Below are 20,957 nucleotides of genomic sequence, written 5' to 3'. Positions count from 1 at the left end.
TTGATAACGAATAAAAGGAAAATCTTTAAATATTTCTTATTATTTTATGCTTATTTTGAAGAACCAAGGTAATTTCTTTTACAGTTTAACTTAATTTTTAAGACTTAATACTAATTTAGGCGTCCAAGTTAGGTTATTTAGAATGTATGAAGAACTACGTATAAAGTTGATATTTCTGCTATCAGAGGAATTAACAACCATATTTTACAAACAAAAGGTATTGTTTACACTTTATTTACTTCAATCAGACTAATATTTTACAGTAATTGAATCATTCAGCCCTAGTCAATACTTTACTGCATCAGAAAGTTTGTTATTAATCTAATAAGTATGCTATTTTGTGCTATTCTAAGGCAAACTTTGTTTAATTTACTGCATATAATGCAAAATTTTGCAGAAATTCGATATATTCACTACCAACCAAACAATTGTACTTATTTAGTGTATTTAATTTATATTTCTTGTAATTAACTTATGTTTCTTATAATTAACAAACTAAACTAATTACTTTGACATGTTAAAAACCTTATTTTTTTACTATTTCCTATTCTATCAGGTTCTATATTTATGTAAGAGCACACACTGGCAAATACACACATATTCTCTTTTTTACACACACACACTTACACACTTATACAAACATACATGTGACTTTTTCAATATTTTACTATGAAGTCTGCACCGTCGCTATTCAAGCAAGGGCAGGTGATGTAGTATTTATGAGTATTAGTAATCCCAAAGTGCTGTTTTTTGGTGTCCAAGTTCAGAAGAGAACTGAGCTGAGAGACTCCTATGTGCTTTTTTCATGGGATTGCATGTGAACTGTATGCATATTGAGCACTATTGAGGGTGTATGCTTCCAAGTTTTGCTGTTATTTTCCTATAATTCTGCGAGACTGTAGAGAGTTCTCCCTATTCAAGCAGTTTTCTATCATTGATTGGATATTTCTTTGGAATTTAGCAGTTTTTTATGTTATGAAGCAGATTGTTGTAGAATATTTTACATGGTCTTTTGAGATATTGAGTGTCTGCTGTGATGGTAGTAGTTATCTTTCCTTCTTGTGTTGTTGTTCTTGTGTTGGTTTCCTATTTTGGGTCAAGTTGCAGTACTTAGAATAATCGCTATTGACTTATTGATCTATGAAGCTCCCTTGAATAATCATTTGCATGATGCCCTATAAACCAGGTTGTACTTTGTTCTGAGTCCTTTCTTTTGAAGCCTTAGTATTCTGGTAGTACAGTATTATTAACGTAGAGGTAAATTAGTTCGTGAAAATATGTATTTCTCTGATTAACTATAGTCGCTTAGTTGTTTTAGCAGGTATAAGTAGTTACTGCTGATGTTGTTAATTTCCTATGGACATGCTTATGAAGAAACTCAACAACATACGAATAAAAGGGACAGCCAAGGCTAATTACAGTACAGAATTCAAATTACCCAAATAAGCTACACCATACATACCACATGAGAATAGGAAATTAACAACATCAGTAGTAACTACTTATACCTGCTAAAACAACTAAGCTACTATAGTTAATCAGAAAAATACATATTTTCACGAACTAATTTAATGGGTATCCCCTGAACATTATTCCTTACCAACCTGGATGTCAAGGTGAAACGCAACTGTGCGAGCATGTCGTCGAGTCTCTACTAGCAATAGTAGATGACCCAAAGTTGCACCCAATGTATATGGACAACTACTTCACTTCTTACCAACTGGTTGCACAGCTTCGAAAGAAAATTATTTTTGTTACAGGAACAATTCGAGAAAATAGAACAGAACATTGCCATTTAGAAACCAGCAAATCTATCAAGCAAAAGAAGAGTCGATGATACTCAGATTGTAGATTTGATTGCAATGGGGAAATTGGGATGTTTCGATGGCATAACAATAAAGTAGCCACTGTCATCACACATTTTGAGTCACTTGAGTCTGATTCAAATGTCAAAAGAAGGCAGAATGGTCAATCTGTAAATGTGTCAATACCAAGATGTGTTCGATCATACAACAAGTATAAGAATGGTGTGGATCTATTTGATGGATTTATGGTTGAATATGAAATAAACATTGAAGGAAAGAAATGGTACGGGGGTTTGTTCTGTAATGTCTTAGACACAGCTGTAGAGCCTTCATGGAAACTCTACAAAATACTAGAGTTAAGAAACATGGACCTCTTATCATTCAGTAGAAACATCACTGTTCAATTTCTTTCTTCACCTGCAAGGAGGACAATAAATGGTCAACAGGGAAAGTTTCATTTGTATTCAGATGCAAGATTTGGAAGTCAACATCATCTGATTCGAATGAAAATGGAAACAGAGAAGATGTAAAGTCTGCACAAGCAAGTCTGTCACAAGTTGCGTTGAGTATAATGTAGGATTATGCAGCACACCATGCTTTGTACAATACCATAAGTGAACTGTTATGTAATATATGTAATTTGAACACATGTAAGTTAATGCATACACCAATAGCTATTTATATATGTAACACATAAAAAATAATATTTTATTGAAAACAATAATTATAAAACCCTGTCGTCTTCAACGAACATTGAAATCCACATGCAATAAAATATATCACCTGATCGGGCCAATGCCCTATAAATAGGACATGCTGTAAAACACATGTAAATGATAATTTCAATAAAATAACTGTTTTTCTTATTTGTATTGATGCTGAATGACATATTTTCATTATATCAACTCAATATATTTGCCACAATCACTTTGTCCTAAAATGGGTTAAGGCAGAAACGAGACTTCCAAAGTTGCGAGGCTAGCGTTGCGCTGAAAAACACGTCCCGCCATGTTAATACGTCACGACTTAGAGAGGAGCTCGTTTGTCGTCTGCTTCGAGCGGCCAGTTTACTGCGGGTAGCCCACGGTGAGCGAACATGTGCAGCAGTTTTACAAATCTGTACAGATTTTAATAATGGAAGAAGGAGCGATAGTGGAAAGGAAAGCTATGCTTTGTAATGATCATTCTTCTATGAAATATCCCTGCTGTTCACGTGCAAGATAAATGAAAGGGTTCTGCTGCGTGCGTGTTCTCAGGTCATGCGAAAAATATTGTTTGTAAAATTGGTTGCTGACCAAACTTTCAAAAATATACGTATATATTTTAAACTTACATTTATCGAAATTTACCGTAACCTATGTAGTGCAAAATAAGAATTTTCACATTCTTCACTTTATTTATAAAGCCTATTTTACTTTATTTTCCATAAAGCAATTTCAGTTTGTGTTTCATTTCTGCTGCGCAAGTTATGATCAAATATATTTGGGCAATTAAGAGAAAATACACTGACAAGATTACATCAGTTGCACAGTACAAATTAATACTTAGTATATGTATAATTATTTGTATAACCAAGGGCGTACTTAACGGGGGGTTCAACGGGTCCACCCCCTTTTGATTCAGTAAAATTACCAGAGTTACCTGTTTATCCGCTAGTTCATAAAAAAATATTCGGACTTATTTTATTCTCTTAAATTAGAGACGTAGGACGGGATACGGATGGGAAGTAAATTACGTAATTCCACACATCAGATGGGACTACAGACCAAATGTCTGCAATTTCCTGATAGTTTCGGAATTTCTGCGATAAGAAACTGCATTGAGACTGTCAAATCAGTTATTTTTTCCCCCTCGAGTCATCTTAATATTGGGTTTTTAAAAACGCAGTGACACAAGATGAACAGATAAGTATCAATACTAGGGCGACTTCGTGACTACATACACGCAACTTTGTCGGGTCCAGCACCCCCTGCTCCCCCACAAGCTTCCGGCCAGCAGTGTCCTGTATTTTCACTTACGAAATAAAGCAACACTAATCATACCAAAAGTTGATCCACCCCCCCCCACCACCACCACGTGAACTACGAGGGATGATCGGAAAAAAAGGTTACAAAGCCTATTATGGCGTATGTGTTAGACATAGCTGGAAGATCAACACACCTGATGATGGAGGGCACTCAACACTAGTCCTCGATGTAATCACCTTTTTTGTTCAAGCATTTGTCACAACGGTACATGAGGTTTTCCATACCGGTTGCACAGAAATCCGTGTCAAGTTCACGTAGCAACCGCGACGCAGCTCTTTTGACATCATCACATGTCAGATAATGGTGGCCAGCCAACCAATTGGTAGTCCCAGCTCAGTTGATATTGAGCGTAATGTTCTTCTTCTGTTCTCACGAATACACTCATCCACAAGAGCACAGTTCACGTGAGTGGTTGAGGTATTGGGCCTACCGCTTTGTCCAGGGTTGTCATTAACAATACTGCTCCGTCCTTCTTTGAAGGCACGATACCACTTCGCTACGTGTTGCCTTGAAATTGTCCCCTCCCCATACACCTCCACAATCTGCCTATGAATGTCAGCAGGTGTAGTGTTTTTGGCCCACAGGAACCGCACCACTGCCCTCACTTCTACTCTTGACCAATTTTCTAGACGAGTCACCATTTTAAATGTCCGCTTCTCGGGTATACATGGTCAGAATCCGAAGTCCTCAAACTCGCAACAAGACAAACATGTTATTAATTTACACATAAATTTTCGTTACGTTACAGTGAATAAAACAAAAGTTATATGCTTTGTAACCTTCTTTTTCGATCATCCCTCGTATATATACGCCCATGTGTATAACAATATCCCATACTGAAATGGTACGATATATTTTGAATTTTGTACTGCGAAAAAAGCCGCCTCATCTCGTTACCCCGAACGCATTAATTGGTTAGTTCACAACTTCACCACTAAGGATCCTATCGAGACGAGACATGGCAGCCTTGGTCTCGTTCTCATTGAAAGTTGTAAATGTCTGTCTCGTGTTTATCTGTAAATGTCTCATTTACAGTCTCGTCTCGATTTATAAACATCCGTCTCGGTTTGGGAGGGCAATTCTTGTTCTCGTCTCAAGTCTAGAAAAATATAGAATTAACAACGTATGCAAAGGCTTATCATGATAAATACAAAAAAAAACTTTCTTAATACATATATATTGACTCCTCGTTTCGACGGTACGAGTCCTCGAAAACTGAATATTATCCTGCTTATATATGCAAACCAAACCACAGATTCAGAATTACCAGGAATTAACTGGCGTTTTAATTATTATACACAAAATTCATGATATACGAGGAAGTTGCATGTTCCAGGTTTGACTCTCGACCTGGGCATGACTGTTTCCTTGTGAGTGACATTTTATTGAACTGGAAATTGTTACATGGGAGGATGTTTGCTCGAGACTTCGGGGACAGCTAGGGGGATGCTTCTATTATTAATGTTAGTGTTGCTCACGAGAAGAGGCATTTTCCGTCTCGTCTCATAAAAGGAGATGGGACAAGTGAATGCTTCCGAAATGAGATGGGACAGAAGAAAAAGTTCGTCTAGTATCATGGCAGGTTGGGTGATACTTAGATTGTGCAGTTGGTGGTAGTGTGTGTGTGGGGGGAGGTGTACTCCTGCACCCCGACTTCGAATACTGCTTGAAGTTTTACATCTTCATTGTAGCGATTAGCCAAAAGTGGGAAGAAATATGATGTTAGAGATGATACATAATAAATTAACCATGTGTTCTCATCGTTGCGGTTAAACAAAGTGAACGGAAAAGCGACATAAAAGTAGGCTAAATACAAAAATTTGCAATATATATATTAACTGAAGAAAACTGTCATTTACTGCAGGAAATTTAAAAATTCCCCGTACCTTTTTATACCGTATCACCTCTTATATTGCAGAAATTGGCGTGTAAACCAGAGTGTTCTAAACGTATTATCTTAAAATTTGCGAAGAAAATATTATGACGAAAATAAATGTAATTCCAGAAAAGGCATTCCTATAACATTAAGTTCTTGCCAGTCAGAACCAACCTATGTGTTCGCAATGAACAAGGCTGTTCACGTGTTCAACCATTGACTGTTATAAGTTTTGCTTTGTCACCCTAATGGGAAAACCCTGTACCGAGTGGCTGAATTATAGTAAATACTGCTATACTGCTAGGGCATCATTCATCTCCAAGAAATGGAGCACAGATTTTTGCACTGGAAGTTACAAGATACTTGTTTTACACAGTAACAAGTGACTTTGTTGTTGCTTCCGCGGCTCATGCTAAGTTGACAGGACGAGCAGAAGCCCTGCCTGCACGCATTTCTAAGTGATGACGTCAGAGGACCTCGTGTGTGTGGAGAGGACGTTTTCAAATCCGTGACGTAGGAGGTGAATTTCGGCGGTGTTTGAAGGCGTGTTTCTCGAGAACCAAAACAAATATCGCCAAGATATTTTGCACAGCTCATGTTTGTGTCATTATCTGTAAAATGAATGGATTTAAAACGTTTTTCATGTCAAAGTGGAAATGTCCATTCAACGGCACGAGTAGGAGTCGGAGAAACTCCCAAAATTGTAGAGAAAGAATGTATTAAGTGCGTAAGCGCATGATATTTTTTTAATATACACTATGACACTATGCCCTATCCGATAACATAATATTAACGTATATTAACGTATGTTTTCATTGTATTCATCGTATTTTCGCCCTTTGTTTGTTTTTGGCAACAACAATTGAAAATTATAATTCCTGTAAATAAGAATCCACAGTGGTTGCGAGACATGAAGCATAAGATAAAATATTATATGTAATAACTATTATTCATGATAAATATGTGTATATAAAACAAAGGACCATAACAAGTGCTGTGCAAATTTTAAGGCTTTTTTGAGTTCCGATATCTTTAATGTTGTTGACGATCGTGTTATTAGAATTCTTAGTTTCACAGCATTGATTATTTATCTATCATGTTCCGACATAATTTCTGAGGTTAAGATGAAATTAAACTTGCAATTTAATGTAATAGCAGCACCTTCAGCATCAAATTCCCCGTGTATTTAAATGGGAGAACAAATGCCCATCAAAAGCGTGGGGACACTACAGGGCTGCTGCCACCTACAATAGTTTGCTTTGACCAGGGAAAGCTAATAAAGAGACTGGAATGGCAATGGTGATAGTTTTGAATCGTGCTAATCTAACATGATTGAAAAATAAACTGACTGCGAATAATTGTGGACTTGAAAGTTAGTTGTTATTAGAAGTGAAAGGTTCAGGATTCGATAAATACATACGTGACAGGCATAGGCGTAGGTAGCTACGGGGTGTACCGGGTGTGCCTAGGCACACCCTAATGAGCTGCTTTGTCAAACAGAATTAAATACAGATATTTCAATAAGAGCGGCAGTTTGTAAGAAGTTGAAAATGTCATTACTTGGTACAAACGTGTGCATTATCGCTGATGAAACGGCGTGTAGCGTGACGTCGGGTAAGGTACGGGATCGAGTCACGCCGGGACATAGCTCAGATAAATACGATAGGTCTTAAGTTTGACTTGGCTAACCACCTCTACCCTTAAGGGAGCTGATGAAGGATTGTTGGGAGCCTGTGATGTTGAACGCTACTCACCCCTTGCTGTAGGTCTGGCCCTCGGCTTCTGGCGTCGGCGACGGTGACAGGTGATAGGTGCCCGCTGGAGAGATCGAAGATGACGATAAGAGACGGCAGGCAATTCGGCGACTTGAATTGTAAATGAACTCCAGATTCTTCGGCTGGCTTAATCCGGACTGCTTATGGACTTCTCGCTTGTTGCCGCCTCGTAACGTAGGAATCTCTCAGCAGGCCGTCGTCGTCTTCTCGTCGATCAGTTTGGTGGTGATATTGGAGCGAAGTGAGAGATCGTTTTACTGACTCCAGGGGTTTTATACATTGGATTTGAGTCATAGGGTGGTGGACTTTGCAACTCCACTGTGCACCTGGGGTATCCCTGGATGCAGATGGAAATTTACAGTGGAGGTGCACTCACCGCTGGCGAGGGCCGTTGCCTTGCTGACTGTGCAGAGCCAAGTGGAAAATTCTTGTTGCTCGGCTCTGCATCCGGCGGAATGTGGGGTGAATGAGCGTTCAACTTGCGAGCTTCAGAGCGATGTTTGAGGCAAATTAATGTTTCTCCCTTTATGCTCCCAATTCCTTCATCATTCCCCTGGCCAAGATGTATCCACTGTGAGTGGTTACTAAGCAGAGTAGAGATGGTTATAGACCGTATATTTTGAAATAATAATTGAAGGTACATAGAGTAAAGAAAAATAAAAACCCTGTATATAATAATGTGTAAAAAAAATAAGTTGGAGCTGTCGGTATAGCTGGTACTGCACTGGTCTGGCTGCATGTTCAGCTGGAATGCTGACCGCTGGTGGTATGCTGAGCTGTAGGCTGCCTGTGGTCTGCTGGCTAAATGTTTATGTGCTTGCTGCATGATGTCTGCATCATGATGTCTGCAATAGATGTCTGGTGGCTGGCTGGCTGTATGATGTCTGCTGCAATAGGAGGTCTCCTGGCTGGCTGGCTGCATGATGTCTGCATGATGAGCCGCAATAAGATGTCTGCTGGCTGGCTGGCTGCATGAAGTCTGCATGATGAGCTGCAATAAGATGTCTCCTGGCTGGCTGGCTGCATGCGGAACTGTCGAAGAGATGCTTGAGAAACGCCGTGAGTGTAGCATGGCCAGATGGTGACATTGTGCAAGGGGGAGCCGACAAGCGTAGGGAAGGGGAAGTTATAACAAAAGGTGTTCGCTTAAGTGCGGAAGAGTAAAGGTTGGTGTGGAAGGTGACATAAGTGAAATGACAGGGGTGGGTAGACAGTAGCCATCATCAATGGTGATATGTGTGGGAAGAGGAGGAGCTAAGTGAGTGGGAGCTGTAAGTTGACGAAGAGTGGGAGGGGGTGGTGGGGAATGTGTGAGACGTTGAGATATAGCAGCTACGGAAATAGGAGGACTAATAATAGGGACGGAACATGTCTTAGGAGGAGATGGGGTTCGCCGGTGACAACATGAACAGCAAGAAGTGTGACGTTTTAGACGTAAGTACATGTATGTAATGCAAATACAAAGAAGCAGGAGAGCTATGAAAATTAAGAAGAGATAGGAGGTTGTATGTGCAGGAGATTTTACAAGGTCATGAGGGGTAAGTGCACGAGCCTTAGAAGTAAAACATAAGAAAAGGGGAATGTGGAGAAGTTTAAATTGGTATATGACACCTAGAGTGAGACATGTGAGCCAGACAAAAATTATAATGATAGGAAAATCCGCATGTCTGTAAAGTGGAGTTATAGGAGGCATGTCAAGAACTTTATATTGGGAGAGGTTAAGGTGAGGGATATGAAATGTCCATTGTTTATGATAAAGAGCCGTTGCATTCACAAGGGGGAAAATTTTATAATGGGTGTCGAGTAGAAAATTGGGATTGTTGGTCCAGGCAGCAGGAAGGATATGAATTGTTCGGTGGATTGTTGAATGATCGAAACCACAAGGAAAGATAGCATGAATTTTGATATCGGGGGTGATAAGTACATCTGTACGGCAAGCCACGTGTAACAATACTGCACCGGGTTCGTGAAAAGTGGTAAGATTATAATGTAAAGTGGAGCCATTAGCATAAAAAAAGGTGATGGTAGGAGGAGGATTAATTATTGCATAAACATTTAAATCTAATTTGACCACATCGGTGAGGTGGGATTTGTGACATGTGTAGGTACACACATTCATCGTATCAGCCACGGTTGTTGCTTGGATCAATTTGGAAAGACAGAAATTGAGCCCGTCGTGTCATCCTGTGTGAGAAGGCAGAAGGCACAATTTCTGTGTATGGACCTGACAATTTTCAAGGTCTGTACCACTAATAGTGACAACATTATGAGAATCATCGATGGCGATATACGATGGATTATGCGACACTACGCATGTTAAATTTTGATACGAAAAGGGGACAGGGATAGCTAAATAAAGTTTATATTTCTTCTGAGTGGAAGTGATAGGCACTTTCGATTTTTTTTTATGTCATTGGAGAAAGAAGATATTTACTGCATTCTACTCTGTACTGCAGCGCTTTTCTTCTATACCTGTCACAAGCTGCACGTGTGAGAGAGCTTTCTCCAAGCTTACCCAAGTTAAAACTAAATTAAGAGCAACTCAGAAGCAGGATAGATTGGAAGCCCTGCTCTTGCTATTTGTGGAACAGGAGAAGCTTAGTCTATTGATGTAAATGAAGTTATTGATGACTTTAAGAACATTGTACCTTTTGACAGACGTCTCTTGTTATAGATCACGTGCATTTTGATGTATTTGTTTGTAACATTTATGAACATTTTGTGTGTGTGTAATTTCTATGCAATTTGATTTTTTCTACTACATATATTCAGTAATTTTCAACACTGTCATTTAGTGAATTTATATTCCTTTACAAACATCAGTGCAGTTAAAGAGCCAAGTGATTGTGTTGCAAAATATGCTATTAAAAAAGGTAAAAGACCTCATTTTTTTGTGCACACCCAAATATAAAGTTCTAGCTACGCCTATGGTGACAGGTTTTGAACGCGAAAAAGTGTGAATATCAAGTGCTCCGATTGTGTTGTGACATACATAATTCTAGTTGTTTCAAAACGATACCTGGAAACAATTAGATCGTCCCAACATGGAAGAAAGTAGTAATGAAATTAACGCAGCAAATGCTATGTTGGCTTTGGCTGACGTAGCGGTCAATCAAAATGATTGGGCAGAAAAAAATGCTCAAGAAGAAGTTGACATGACGGATCACAAAAGCAAACGTGTTCCCAAAAGGCAAAGAGAGGAAAACAATGAAGTAGGCCAGGAAAAAGTAGTTAAATCACCCACATCTGCTATACCTAACTTTACTTATTCCAGGGATCATTCGGGTCCATATATTGTTTTATTGGAAGGAGTGGATAAGAATATTGGCAAACTAAATGGGGGAAGTTTGGGCAATTTCTTTCGTAAAAACGAAATCCCAGTTGATCTAGTAGAGCAATGTGGACGAAACCGTGTGAGAGTCACATTTGCTAGTGCACAAGCAGCCAACACTTTCGTTAAAGACCGAACACTACACACACAACTGGCCGAACTGGCCCGCGTACCCCAATCGCTAGTTCAAAGAGAGGGTTTAATTTTTGGCGTGGCCCTAGACTTAACAGAAACAGATATTTTGGAAGGAATTGATGCTGACCCCATACAGGCAATAAGTGCCAAACGACAACAAAAGAAAATTTAGAATTCTGATGCGAATTTCACACTCAGAGATTCCACTGTAGGGTGAATCACTTTTCGCGGAAACAGACTTGCAGAAAAGATTATATATTAAATCACGAAATCAAAGAAGTCCAACCTCGTATTAGACCTGTCTTGCAATGTAAATGCTGTTACAGACTTTCTCATGGTGCAAATCAGTGAAAATCGAAAGCAAATTGCCCACAATGTGGATCCCCAAAGCATGGGGAATCTTGCAACAAACCACCCTAATGCATAAATTGCAAAGAACAACACAATGCTCTAGATAAGAATTGTCCAGCTAGGAGGGAAGCTAATGCAATACATACTCGTATGGCTGTAGAAAATATTTCTTACTTTGAGGCTAGCCACAAAATACGGGGTACATATGTAGCCCCTGTCACAAAGGCGGAAGTATCCACATACATACCCAACCTTACCTACCCTAGCAGCAGGTACCTCTTTTGGGGGACCACCGGCCTCTACAAGAAGAGACACTTACTGCAACATCATGAGACAAGAACCTCCTACAAACAATAAAGCTAATTCTACCCAGGACTGTACACCTCTGGTGCGCCCTTGACATGGAAGAAGTCGTAAGAAGAAAAACAATAAGAAAACTTCTGACACCTCGGACTCTTCTACCAGTGCCTCAGATGATGATATTTTCCATCCCTCACCCCCAATAGGATCCCGAGCCTTTCCTCCGCTTCGTAGCACAGGAGCTGGTGCACTTGGGAGAATACCACCCAAGAGTATCACGATTCACACGGACGAGAAGGTTCAAGGTCAACCAAGCCTAACAGACTCTCGTTCCGATAACACTTTACCCCCTATGCGGACATATGGTGCCAGAGTCACATTATCTCCCGAACAGCGATTAATATATCGTTCTCCACTTGATTTTATCCCGGATCTATGGGCCTCTGTAGTTAATATATCAGAAATACACGAACAGGAGAAAATAATTAGAAGAATAAATGAACTTACGTCCCACCTCTTGTCTATTATATCGGGTCGTTAATACGCCCCGATATCTTTCACATTTATCCCTATCACCTCCCCTCCCCTATCCTAAAAACATGTCCTTGCCTGTTACTCTACAATGGAACGTGCGCAGTCTATCGGCACGTAAATGCGAAATTCAAGATCTGCTGGCGGATTACCGTCCACAACTTATCTGTCTACAGGAGGTGAAAGGTACTCATCATGAGAACCATCAGTTACCCCACTACATAATGTACGGCCCTCCCTTTGACCAAAATCAACGGGGAGTCCTGTATATGTCCATGAAAATATACCCCATTCCGTAATTAAAATTCCACATTCCCTCCCAATAATAAAAATTACCAAGGTGAAATAGCTGCCGCCCGAATTAAATATGCTCATTATTTATTTACGCTTATATCTATGTACCTTCTACCACACCCTCTTTCCCAGAATATCCCACTCTCAGCTTTTAACGAACTTTTTACAATCATTCCGGGCCTATATTTGATAACAGGAGATTTTAATGCACATCATCACATATGGGGTAACTCTCGGACGGATAGGCTGGGAACCACAATAGAAAATTGTGTCACTGAAAATAACCTTATTATTCTGAATGATGGTTCCCCCATACATTATCCTCATAACCGATCCAGCCCGACGAGTATAGACCTCACTTTAGTATCACCACATATATTCAATAACATCAATTGGTTTAATGACATAGATTTACGAGGGAGTGATCATACCCCAATTTTCCTTTCTTTACCGGCTAATTTATCGACTACAAGCACAACTGTACCTAGGGTTCGTCGCTGGAAACGCGATTCCATAAACTGGGAAAATTTCCGTAATTCTTTCCTCCGTTTATATTATAGTGATGATTCGGCTTCAGTACGGACCATTACATATACTCAATTATTCCAAATGCTAACAATCGCACTCGATGACAGCGGAACGAGACAAAAATGTTACTCTTTTGACCGTTTTCCAAAACTCTACTGGTGGAACCCAACTTGTGCCGCAATAAAAAAAGAAAGAAAATATTAGCAAAATTATACGCCAGATATCCTATGCCGGATACCTGGCGAGAACTAAAAAATGCCCAGGCGATAGCGAAAAAAAAACATATATCAAAGCTAAACGTCAGGCATGGAAATCATATTGTCAGTCCCTTGACCTTAACGTGCCAATTAGTATAATTTGGCGGAAATTCAATTCTCTTCGACATCCCCATGTCCCCCATCCACGTCCAATTGATACTTCCTGGGAATCAGATTTTATGGACCTCCTCACCCCCTCTCCCATCCGTTCCTATGCCTTCCCTCTTTCATGACCGTGAACATACCGAATTTACTGATGACTTACCAGCTATTTCAGTCAAAGAACTAAAAAATATCCTTCATAAAATCAAATCCACGGCACCTGGCTATGATAGTATTACCTATGAAATTCTAAAGCACTTACCAGTTCAAGGGTTCGAAATTCATGCTGCGATTTATAATTATGTATATCGCAGAGGAAACATACCACGTGGCTGGACCCAGCATATTGTGATACCTATTTTAAAACCAAACAAACCAACCATGCAAGCCTCTTCATATCGACCTATAGTTTTGATACCAGTTATGGCTAAACTATTCGAACGTACCCTCCAACATAGAATCGTTTGAACACTAGAAAAACGCCAATTTTTCCCATCCACACAATTAGGATTTCGCATCGGTCTTGGTAGTCAGGATGCCATTGCTACACTCACTGTTGCTGTCCAAAATAGCCAACTCCTGAGACAATTTTGCTTCAGCTTATTTGTTGACATCGCCAAAGCATATGACTCCGTTGATATTTCAATAATATGCAATCTTCTTAATTCAATAAACATTCACCCGATTGTGGCTAAAATAGCGTGGAATCTATATCAGGAACGTATTCTGGTCTTCTGGTTTCATAGTGATGTCAAGGGCCCGAGGCTCCCCTCTGAGTCTCCTCCTCCTTAACATTTACACCAAATATATACATCAAATACCAAGGGCCACTCACAACATCATTCAATATGCTGACGATTTTTGTTTTTATCAAAGTACATCAGACACCACACAAGGAATTTTAGAATTGCGCAATCTGATTCATACTCTACGTGTTCAATTATTATCTCGCGGTTTATCTTTTTCTGCCGAGAAATCAAAAATTATAATCTTTAACCCTTATACACCAAACCGACACCCTAACCATGTGACACATATACTACAGATTCCGGTGGTATCTTCCTGTACTAACCTGGGGGTTTCCTTTGATAGAAAATTAAATTGGAAAATCCATATTAACAAACTGCTAGCAAAAGGAAAACAAATAATCAACCTTCTAAAGGCCCTGGCGAACACGAAATAGGGTGGACACCAGTGGCGGCTGGCCAAGTGCAACAAGTGCATATGTTTTCACCTAATTTTCAAATTAATATTGACATTTTTCATTTGCTTGTTAAATTAAACTATTTCCCAGCAGAACGCACACGATAATACGCAAATAATAAGCCGCTCGGCGCTACGCACGTAAAGAGTTCGTCGTAGCATAAACAAACCAAGAGCCAGCCAAGAGCAGACGCCGCCAGGTTGCGGAAAACTTAAGCTGGTTGTCATGGCAACGGTGTCGTCACCTAGCGTTGGAATTGAACGGGTGTCGCCCTCTAGGTGCAGCAGTTCTCTCGTCGACAGAAAACATTGCATCCAGTGGTTGTGGCAAAATCGTTGCGGTCTCGCGAGATCTTGTTCCGCGTGTGTGTTTCGCGTTTCCTATCGTGTGTTGTGTTCATGTATTGAGCTGCGGTTTGTACAATGAACCCAGTAAATGACATAGTGTGTAATTTGTGCAGACACCATTTTCCAGATGGACGGATGAAGACAAAAAAGACGTTTTAAATTGGAGGGGGGGCCCTAACACTTACTATTTGTTTTTCATTGCCTATAAATGTACTTCTTCACCAGTTATTTTAGGCACGAGCCGCTACTGGTGGACACCCCTCCATTATGACTTTGTTCTACAAAATTTGCTTTCGCTCTTTATTCGAGTATTTGGCACCAGTTTATGGTGGGATGATTGATACTTGGGCCGATAAAATGGACATTTTACAGAGACAGGCACTCCGTGTATGTCTAGGATTAATGAAATCTAGTCCAAATGTTAGTGTCTACAGCGAGAGCGCTGAAGAGGCCCTTTCATTTAGACGCCAATATTCTACTACGATGGGAAAGACACACCCATCCTTTCAATAAAGCATTTGCAATACAACGACAACTGGGTGAAACTTTACCCTTGGATAGATCATGTTCTAGATATTACATTTTTTATTGTTACAACATAGATAGAGAAGCATATCACTTAAGTTACACTATACAAAATCCCTTGATTACACTTTGAGGATTCCTACCGAGTCACCTGTCAATGTCAATTATGTTGATTTCGGTCGACATGAATATTATGAAGAAATTTAGCCAGACTATGACTTCATATACACTGACGGATCAAAAGATGACAAACATGTCGGCTGCGCATTCTACGCACCCTGCCAAAACATAGTCAGACAATTCTCCTTACCGCAAGACATGTCCATATTTTCGGCAGAATGTTATGCCATACACCAGGCATGCACCAGGCATTGCTATATGCCCTTGGAGCGGGATTTAAAAAAATTCAAATTCTAACTGACGCATTGGGTGTTTTATTTACACTCGATCGTTGTGGGAAAGATGCATACCGCATGCCCATTCTCCCGTCCCTGATCTTACAAACTACATTAAATCTCTGCCAAAATGATCAACGAGTGAAATTTACGTACGTAAAAGCTCATAGCAATCTTAATATATATCAGAATTTAGTGGACCAATATGCAAAAAAGGCGAAGAACACACTTTTTCCTACTCCTCTTCGTTTATCCTACACTGATCTTCTACCCCGAATTAAAATGAAAATTAATTCCCAATGGAAAGCTCGGGCACTTAATCAAATTGCAAATACGACCACTTATAAATGGTACGCACAAAAAGTAGTCAGTCGACCCTGGTTTCATAAACTGAAACTTCCTCGAGAAGTGATAACTTTCACACTTCGCCTACGAACGGGACACGTTTGCACAAACGAACTCCTAGCAAGACTGCATCAAAATCCCTCCCCTGCTTGTGATTGCGGAGAAAACAAACATACGCCAGTTCATCTTTTCTTTCATTGCCCGTTAAGGAGCAAACACAGACACGCTATTTTTAACAGATTACACAGAGCCAAGGTACCATTTCCTGTATCCATACTCTCCATATTATCGTCTCCTTCCCCATGTACGATGTGGATATTATCAGGGTTGGCAAAATTTGTGTTTTTTTTTAAAAAAAAACAACTGTTTTTTTTTGTTTAAAACATGTTTTTTGTTTTAAACATGAGTTTAAAAAAACATGTTTTAAACATGTGTTTTAAACAAAAGAAAGTCAACCTCTTCCCAGTAAATTATAGTTAAAGTCGTTAAAGAAAAAATTAGGGGTGTGCGAGATCCCGCACAGTCGGGACCGGGATCTGGAAAAAAAAATCCCGATTTTTCGGGTTCCCGAGCAGTTAGTTTTTGTACCAGAAGTGTAAAAACAAGCACTTAAGATGAAAATTACGTGTAGAATTCGAGATTTTCAGAGCTTCGGGAAATTTCGATCATTTCCCGTCCCGAAAATTTCCCGACTTTTTCGGGATTTAAAAAAATTCCCGTCCCGACCAAAAAAATTCTGTCTCGCACACCCCCTAGAAAAAAATACTCATTTTTATGAAACTGTATTACTGAAGTACAGTGGTTGCAAGAACAGTTTATATCCCTTTGGAGATAATGTTTGCCATACTTCAGGGAAGGGGTGTGCGGGACAGAATTTTTTGGGTCGGGACGGGAAATTCTTTAAATCCCAACATTCGAGACGGGAAAAATTCTCAATTTCTGGTACAAAAACTAACAATTTCCGATACGTTTCAGACATACATTTACAGAAGAAAATGTCGAGAATTGACGACTTTTTAAAATGACCATTCTGTATTTCCCTTCTGCTTGGGACCCCGAAAAGTCGGGATCAGGACGGGATTCCCCCCTCCCGATCCCGGTACCGACTTTTCGGGATCCCGCACACCTCTACTGCAGGGACAAAAGTAGGGGGTAATAGCCATCCTTTTCCGCCACTGCTGAAGTAGGTTAGGATTCATATTCATCTAAATTTCAAGAAACTAAATATTATAGAATTACTATCTTCGTCGTGGAAAAATAAGGGTGAAATATTTCCTGCTGCCTGAACAGTTTATATAGGAGAAAACAACCTGTAGTGTCATAATAGATTCTCCAGATCAATTTATCTATCCAAAGTATAAAATTGTGTTACCAAAAGTAAGCGTCTGCGCTTCATTCTGTTATACAAACCAATGAATCATATCGCAAGAGAAAAAAAATCACGTCATGATCAAAATCACGCATTGTGTATTCAGATACTTCCACCAGTCTCAAACTTACAGGACGGTACGAAACAAAGAACTGAGAAGTTTCGATTTCTACAGTAATGCACGGGCCCTTCTTGTCGCACAACAGTGTTGCTACCTTGTGCATACATAGCTAGCCTGCCTAACCTAACAACGTAGGCATTTAGCCAAAATTAAAGGTAGTGTCTGCTGCCACGTTCTTTTTCTGCTGTAACCCAAAAGAGACATGCGCGTGGCAGCAGACTGTTTTATCGTGATTTCATCATGCTATGTATGCAATTACGTCCCTTAGCACATACGGCGAAGTTTTAGCGATTAATTACACAAAAATGTTTTAAGATTAGGTCCCTTAACATTCTTCTAATAAACCTAAATGCTCTCGTAGTTAGGTTAGGTTCTGTTAGCATTAAAATAATATAACTAAATGCTTTCTAAGAAAAAGGTTCTAAATTACCTGTACATTGATTCCGACTAGTCATGTACTTGCATTTTTATCGTCCTCATTTGTTCTTAAGATTTGTAACATCTTCTTAGCAGATGAATTACGTGGCAGGAGCAAATTTGACGCTTATTCTTACTACTGACACGCGCGTGGCAGCAGACTCGGCCAAAATTAAAAAGCTCTCTCCCGTGATGTCAGAACATAAGGTTGCTCAAGTGTTGTGCGATAAGTTAGACCCGTAAAGCACGGATTAATTGACACTCACAATGAAAAGCGAGGGTTGCCAAACAAAAAAAATATCGGAGCCTATAAAATATCAAGTACCAAAATGTGTTTTAAACACTTCTAAAAAAACATGTTTAAAACACATTGTTTTAAACGTTTAAAACATTTGTAAAAAAACAAAGCCGTGTGTTTTAAACGTTTAAAACAAAGTGTTTTAAACACTTTTGTTTTAAACATGCCAACCCTGGATATTATATAGTTTTGCCCGACAGAGTGGTATTCAATTTTGAAATTTGTGTGTATGTCCAAGCTTCTGATAAGTGTTAAAGTACAATGAAGTGTAATATTACGATATCTTTACGACCACAACTATTACTATGACTTCGATTCAATGGTACCTCTACTCACCAGTGCATAACCAGTGTTCTACATCCCAGATCTTTGACCAAAACTACCATATACCCGGCGGTAAGAGTCATGAAGAAGAAGAAGAAGCTTTGACCAGGCCCTGGACGTGGACACTTTGTAAGAGCTACGACGATCCTGTTTTCCTGTAGTATAATGTGTGTGTTTTCTTAATGCATTTTTGTACGCCCAACACCATACCAAAAGAAATAATTATGGCAACTAGCAAAGTAAATCAAGTCGTATTATCTGGTGATATAATTGATCAACTAGGTGATGATAATTCGAAAGTAATACTTGGCCCAGGTTTGAAACGTTTTTCGGATAAAATCGTTGTGTGCAAGTGTGGTGTTCTCAAGAAGAAGGATCCAAATACATATTGGGTAGAAAACCATCAAAAACGTTATGTCCCTGCTCGAGGGGAAACTATAGTTGGGGTTATTACCAATAAGTCGGGTGACATTTTCAAAGTAGACATCGGAGCTAGTGAACAAGCTTCGTTATCATATCTTGCATTTGAAGGAGCAACAAAGAAGAACAGACCAGACGTGCAAGTTGGCGATGTGGTGTTTGCAAAGTTACTTGTTGCAAGCAGAGATATGGAACCAGAACTTGTGTGTGTGGATTCGTACGGCAAGAAGAGAGGATTAGGTATTGTTCCGGCTGGTGGATTTTTATTCACATGTAGTTTAAACCTTGTGAGGAAAATATTAAATCCTTCGTGCCCTTTGCTTGAATTGCTAGGTAAAGAGGTTAAGTATGAAATAGCTGTTGGACTGAATGGAAAAATATGGGTCAATGCTCATAGTGTACAGGAAGTACTTGCAGTTGCAGATGCTATACTACAGTCAGAATACTTAACAAATGATCAAATTATGTTCAAAAGTATGTTTAAAAGATCAGCACAAAGAAGATGGTATGTTTAAAAGATCAGCACAAAGAAGATGAGATGTTATACTTGAGATACATGATGTAATTTTCATATTTCTACTGGTTCAATATTGTAGTTTTTTAATATTATTAAAGAACGGCCATTTGTTTCAAAATAGCTCTTTTTGTTTACATTGTCTAAGGTGCTGGTAACCCTCCCTACACAAGCAAGAGAGAGAAAAAATGACGTGGTGTATCAGATTGTGTGCTGTTTGCACACTAAAATAGAGAAAGAACATGTCGGAAATTGCTATCAACTCCAAACCTAACAATGTAAAATTATAGTTGCTCTTGTGGAAAGCCATGTTGAGTGCTGTATTCACTTGCATGAAACCTTCAGGCTGTTCTTCACGATAAGGTAACAGATGTACTTTACTTCACAATAACACATCTCTCGGAGTTAAAAACAAAGAAAAATGTTTATAAACTACATAATCTTCATAAACACATTAAAAATATTAGACTTTCTTGAGGAGGTACAGTGGGTCATGAGTATCGTGCATTTTGTCTGCTTTTAGCCTATGGAACTCCGGGCCCAAGTCACGATTGTTTAATTCCGAATGAATCAGGCATTTTTGGGAGTCATTTTTGACTCGCTGTACTCCCTCAAGAATTGTCATTTTTTTTTAGTCGACAGATCTTTATGTTTTACATAATATAAGATTGGTTTCAGCATGTGGAAAACACAAATATTTGATCCTAAAATATGGCCCACGTGAGTAAAATACTTTTGCCATTATTATTATTTTTGTAAAAACTGGTTGTATGCACACTCAAGTAGCTAAAGAACACATTGAAAAGATTACACCATCAAACTTGGCACTCCTAACTTAACAAAAACGTTTTTGCTTCTCAGAAGCAGAGATTGTGCCTCATCCAGCGCTCTCTGTTCCATAGAATGCCCAGTGAATACAATAATCTAGGAAGCGAAATATACATTTTTGAAAATCTGGACAGTTTTAGAAGAAAGTTAGCTAAAAGTATGTAAGTCTCTTAACCTCATGTAATTTTTCTGTTGTTTTTTTTGTTGTATTATGTTACTATTTTTTTTGTCCTTATGTTCTATAAAATCGTTCCAATGTAAAATGGCTAACGCTGTATTTGGAATCTTCTATTAAATAAAAAAAAAAAAGAAAATTGCTATCAGCACCAGATCTAACAATGCAAAATTACAAACACCAATAAATCTAACACTTCTAACAATATTTCACTTCCATTTTGGTTTCATAAGTTTTCAGTTTATCGTGTTAGATTTACTTCTATTTTATAATACATTTAAGAAACTGTAGGCAACATCCTGTCTGCTGCTGTTGTGTTGGGTGCTATACTCACTTTCACGAAGCCTTCAGGCTGCTCTGCTT

The 20,957-nt window shown here is 39.0% G+C and overlaps 1 protein-coding gene across 1 annotated transcript; it reads left to right on the top strand.

Annotated features, from left to right (window-relative positions):
- The first annotated feature begins 18,788 nt into the window (after window positions 1-18,788).
- On the top strand, window positions 18,789-19,706 carry Rrp40 (exosome complex component Rrp40). The gene is given in 2 exon segments (XM_083126041.1): window positions 18,789-19,525; window positions 19,527-19,706. Coding segments are annotated over 2 exon segments (774 nt in total). The 5' UTR covers window positions 18,789-18,839; the 3' UTR covers window positions 19,615-19,706.
- Window positions 19,707-20,957: the final 1,251 nt, after the last annotated feature.

Source organism: Lepisma saccharinum, chromosome 7 (assembly GCF_977018435.1).
Source record: "Lepisma saccharinum chromosome 7, izLepSacc3.1, whole genome shotgun sequence".
NCBI classification, from domain to species: Eukaryota; Metazoa; Arthropoda; class Insecta; order Zygentoma; family Lepismatidae; genus Lepisma; species Lepisma saccharinum.
This window is presented reverse-complemented; position numbering and strand designations above follow the sequence as displayed.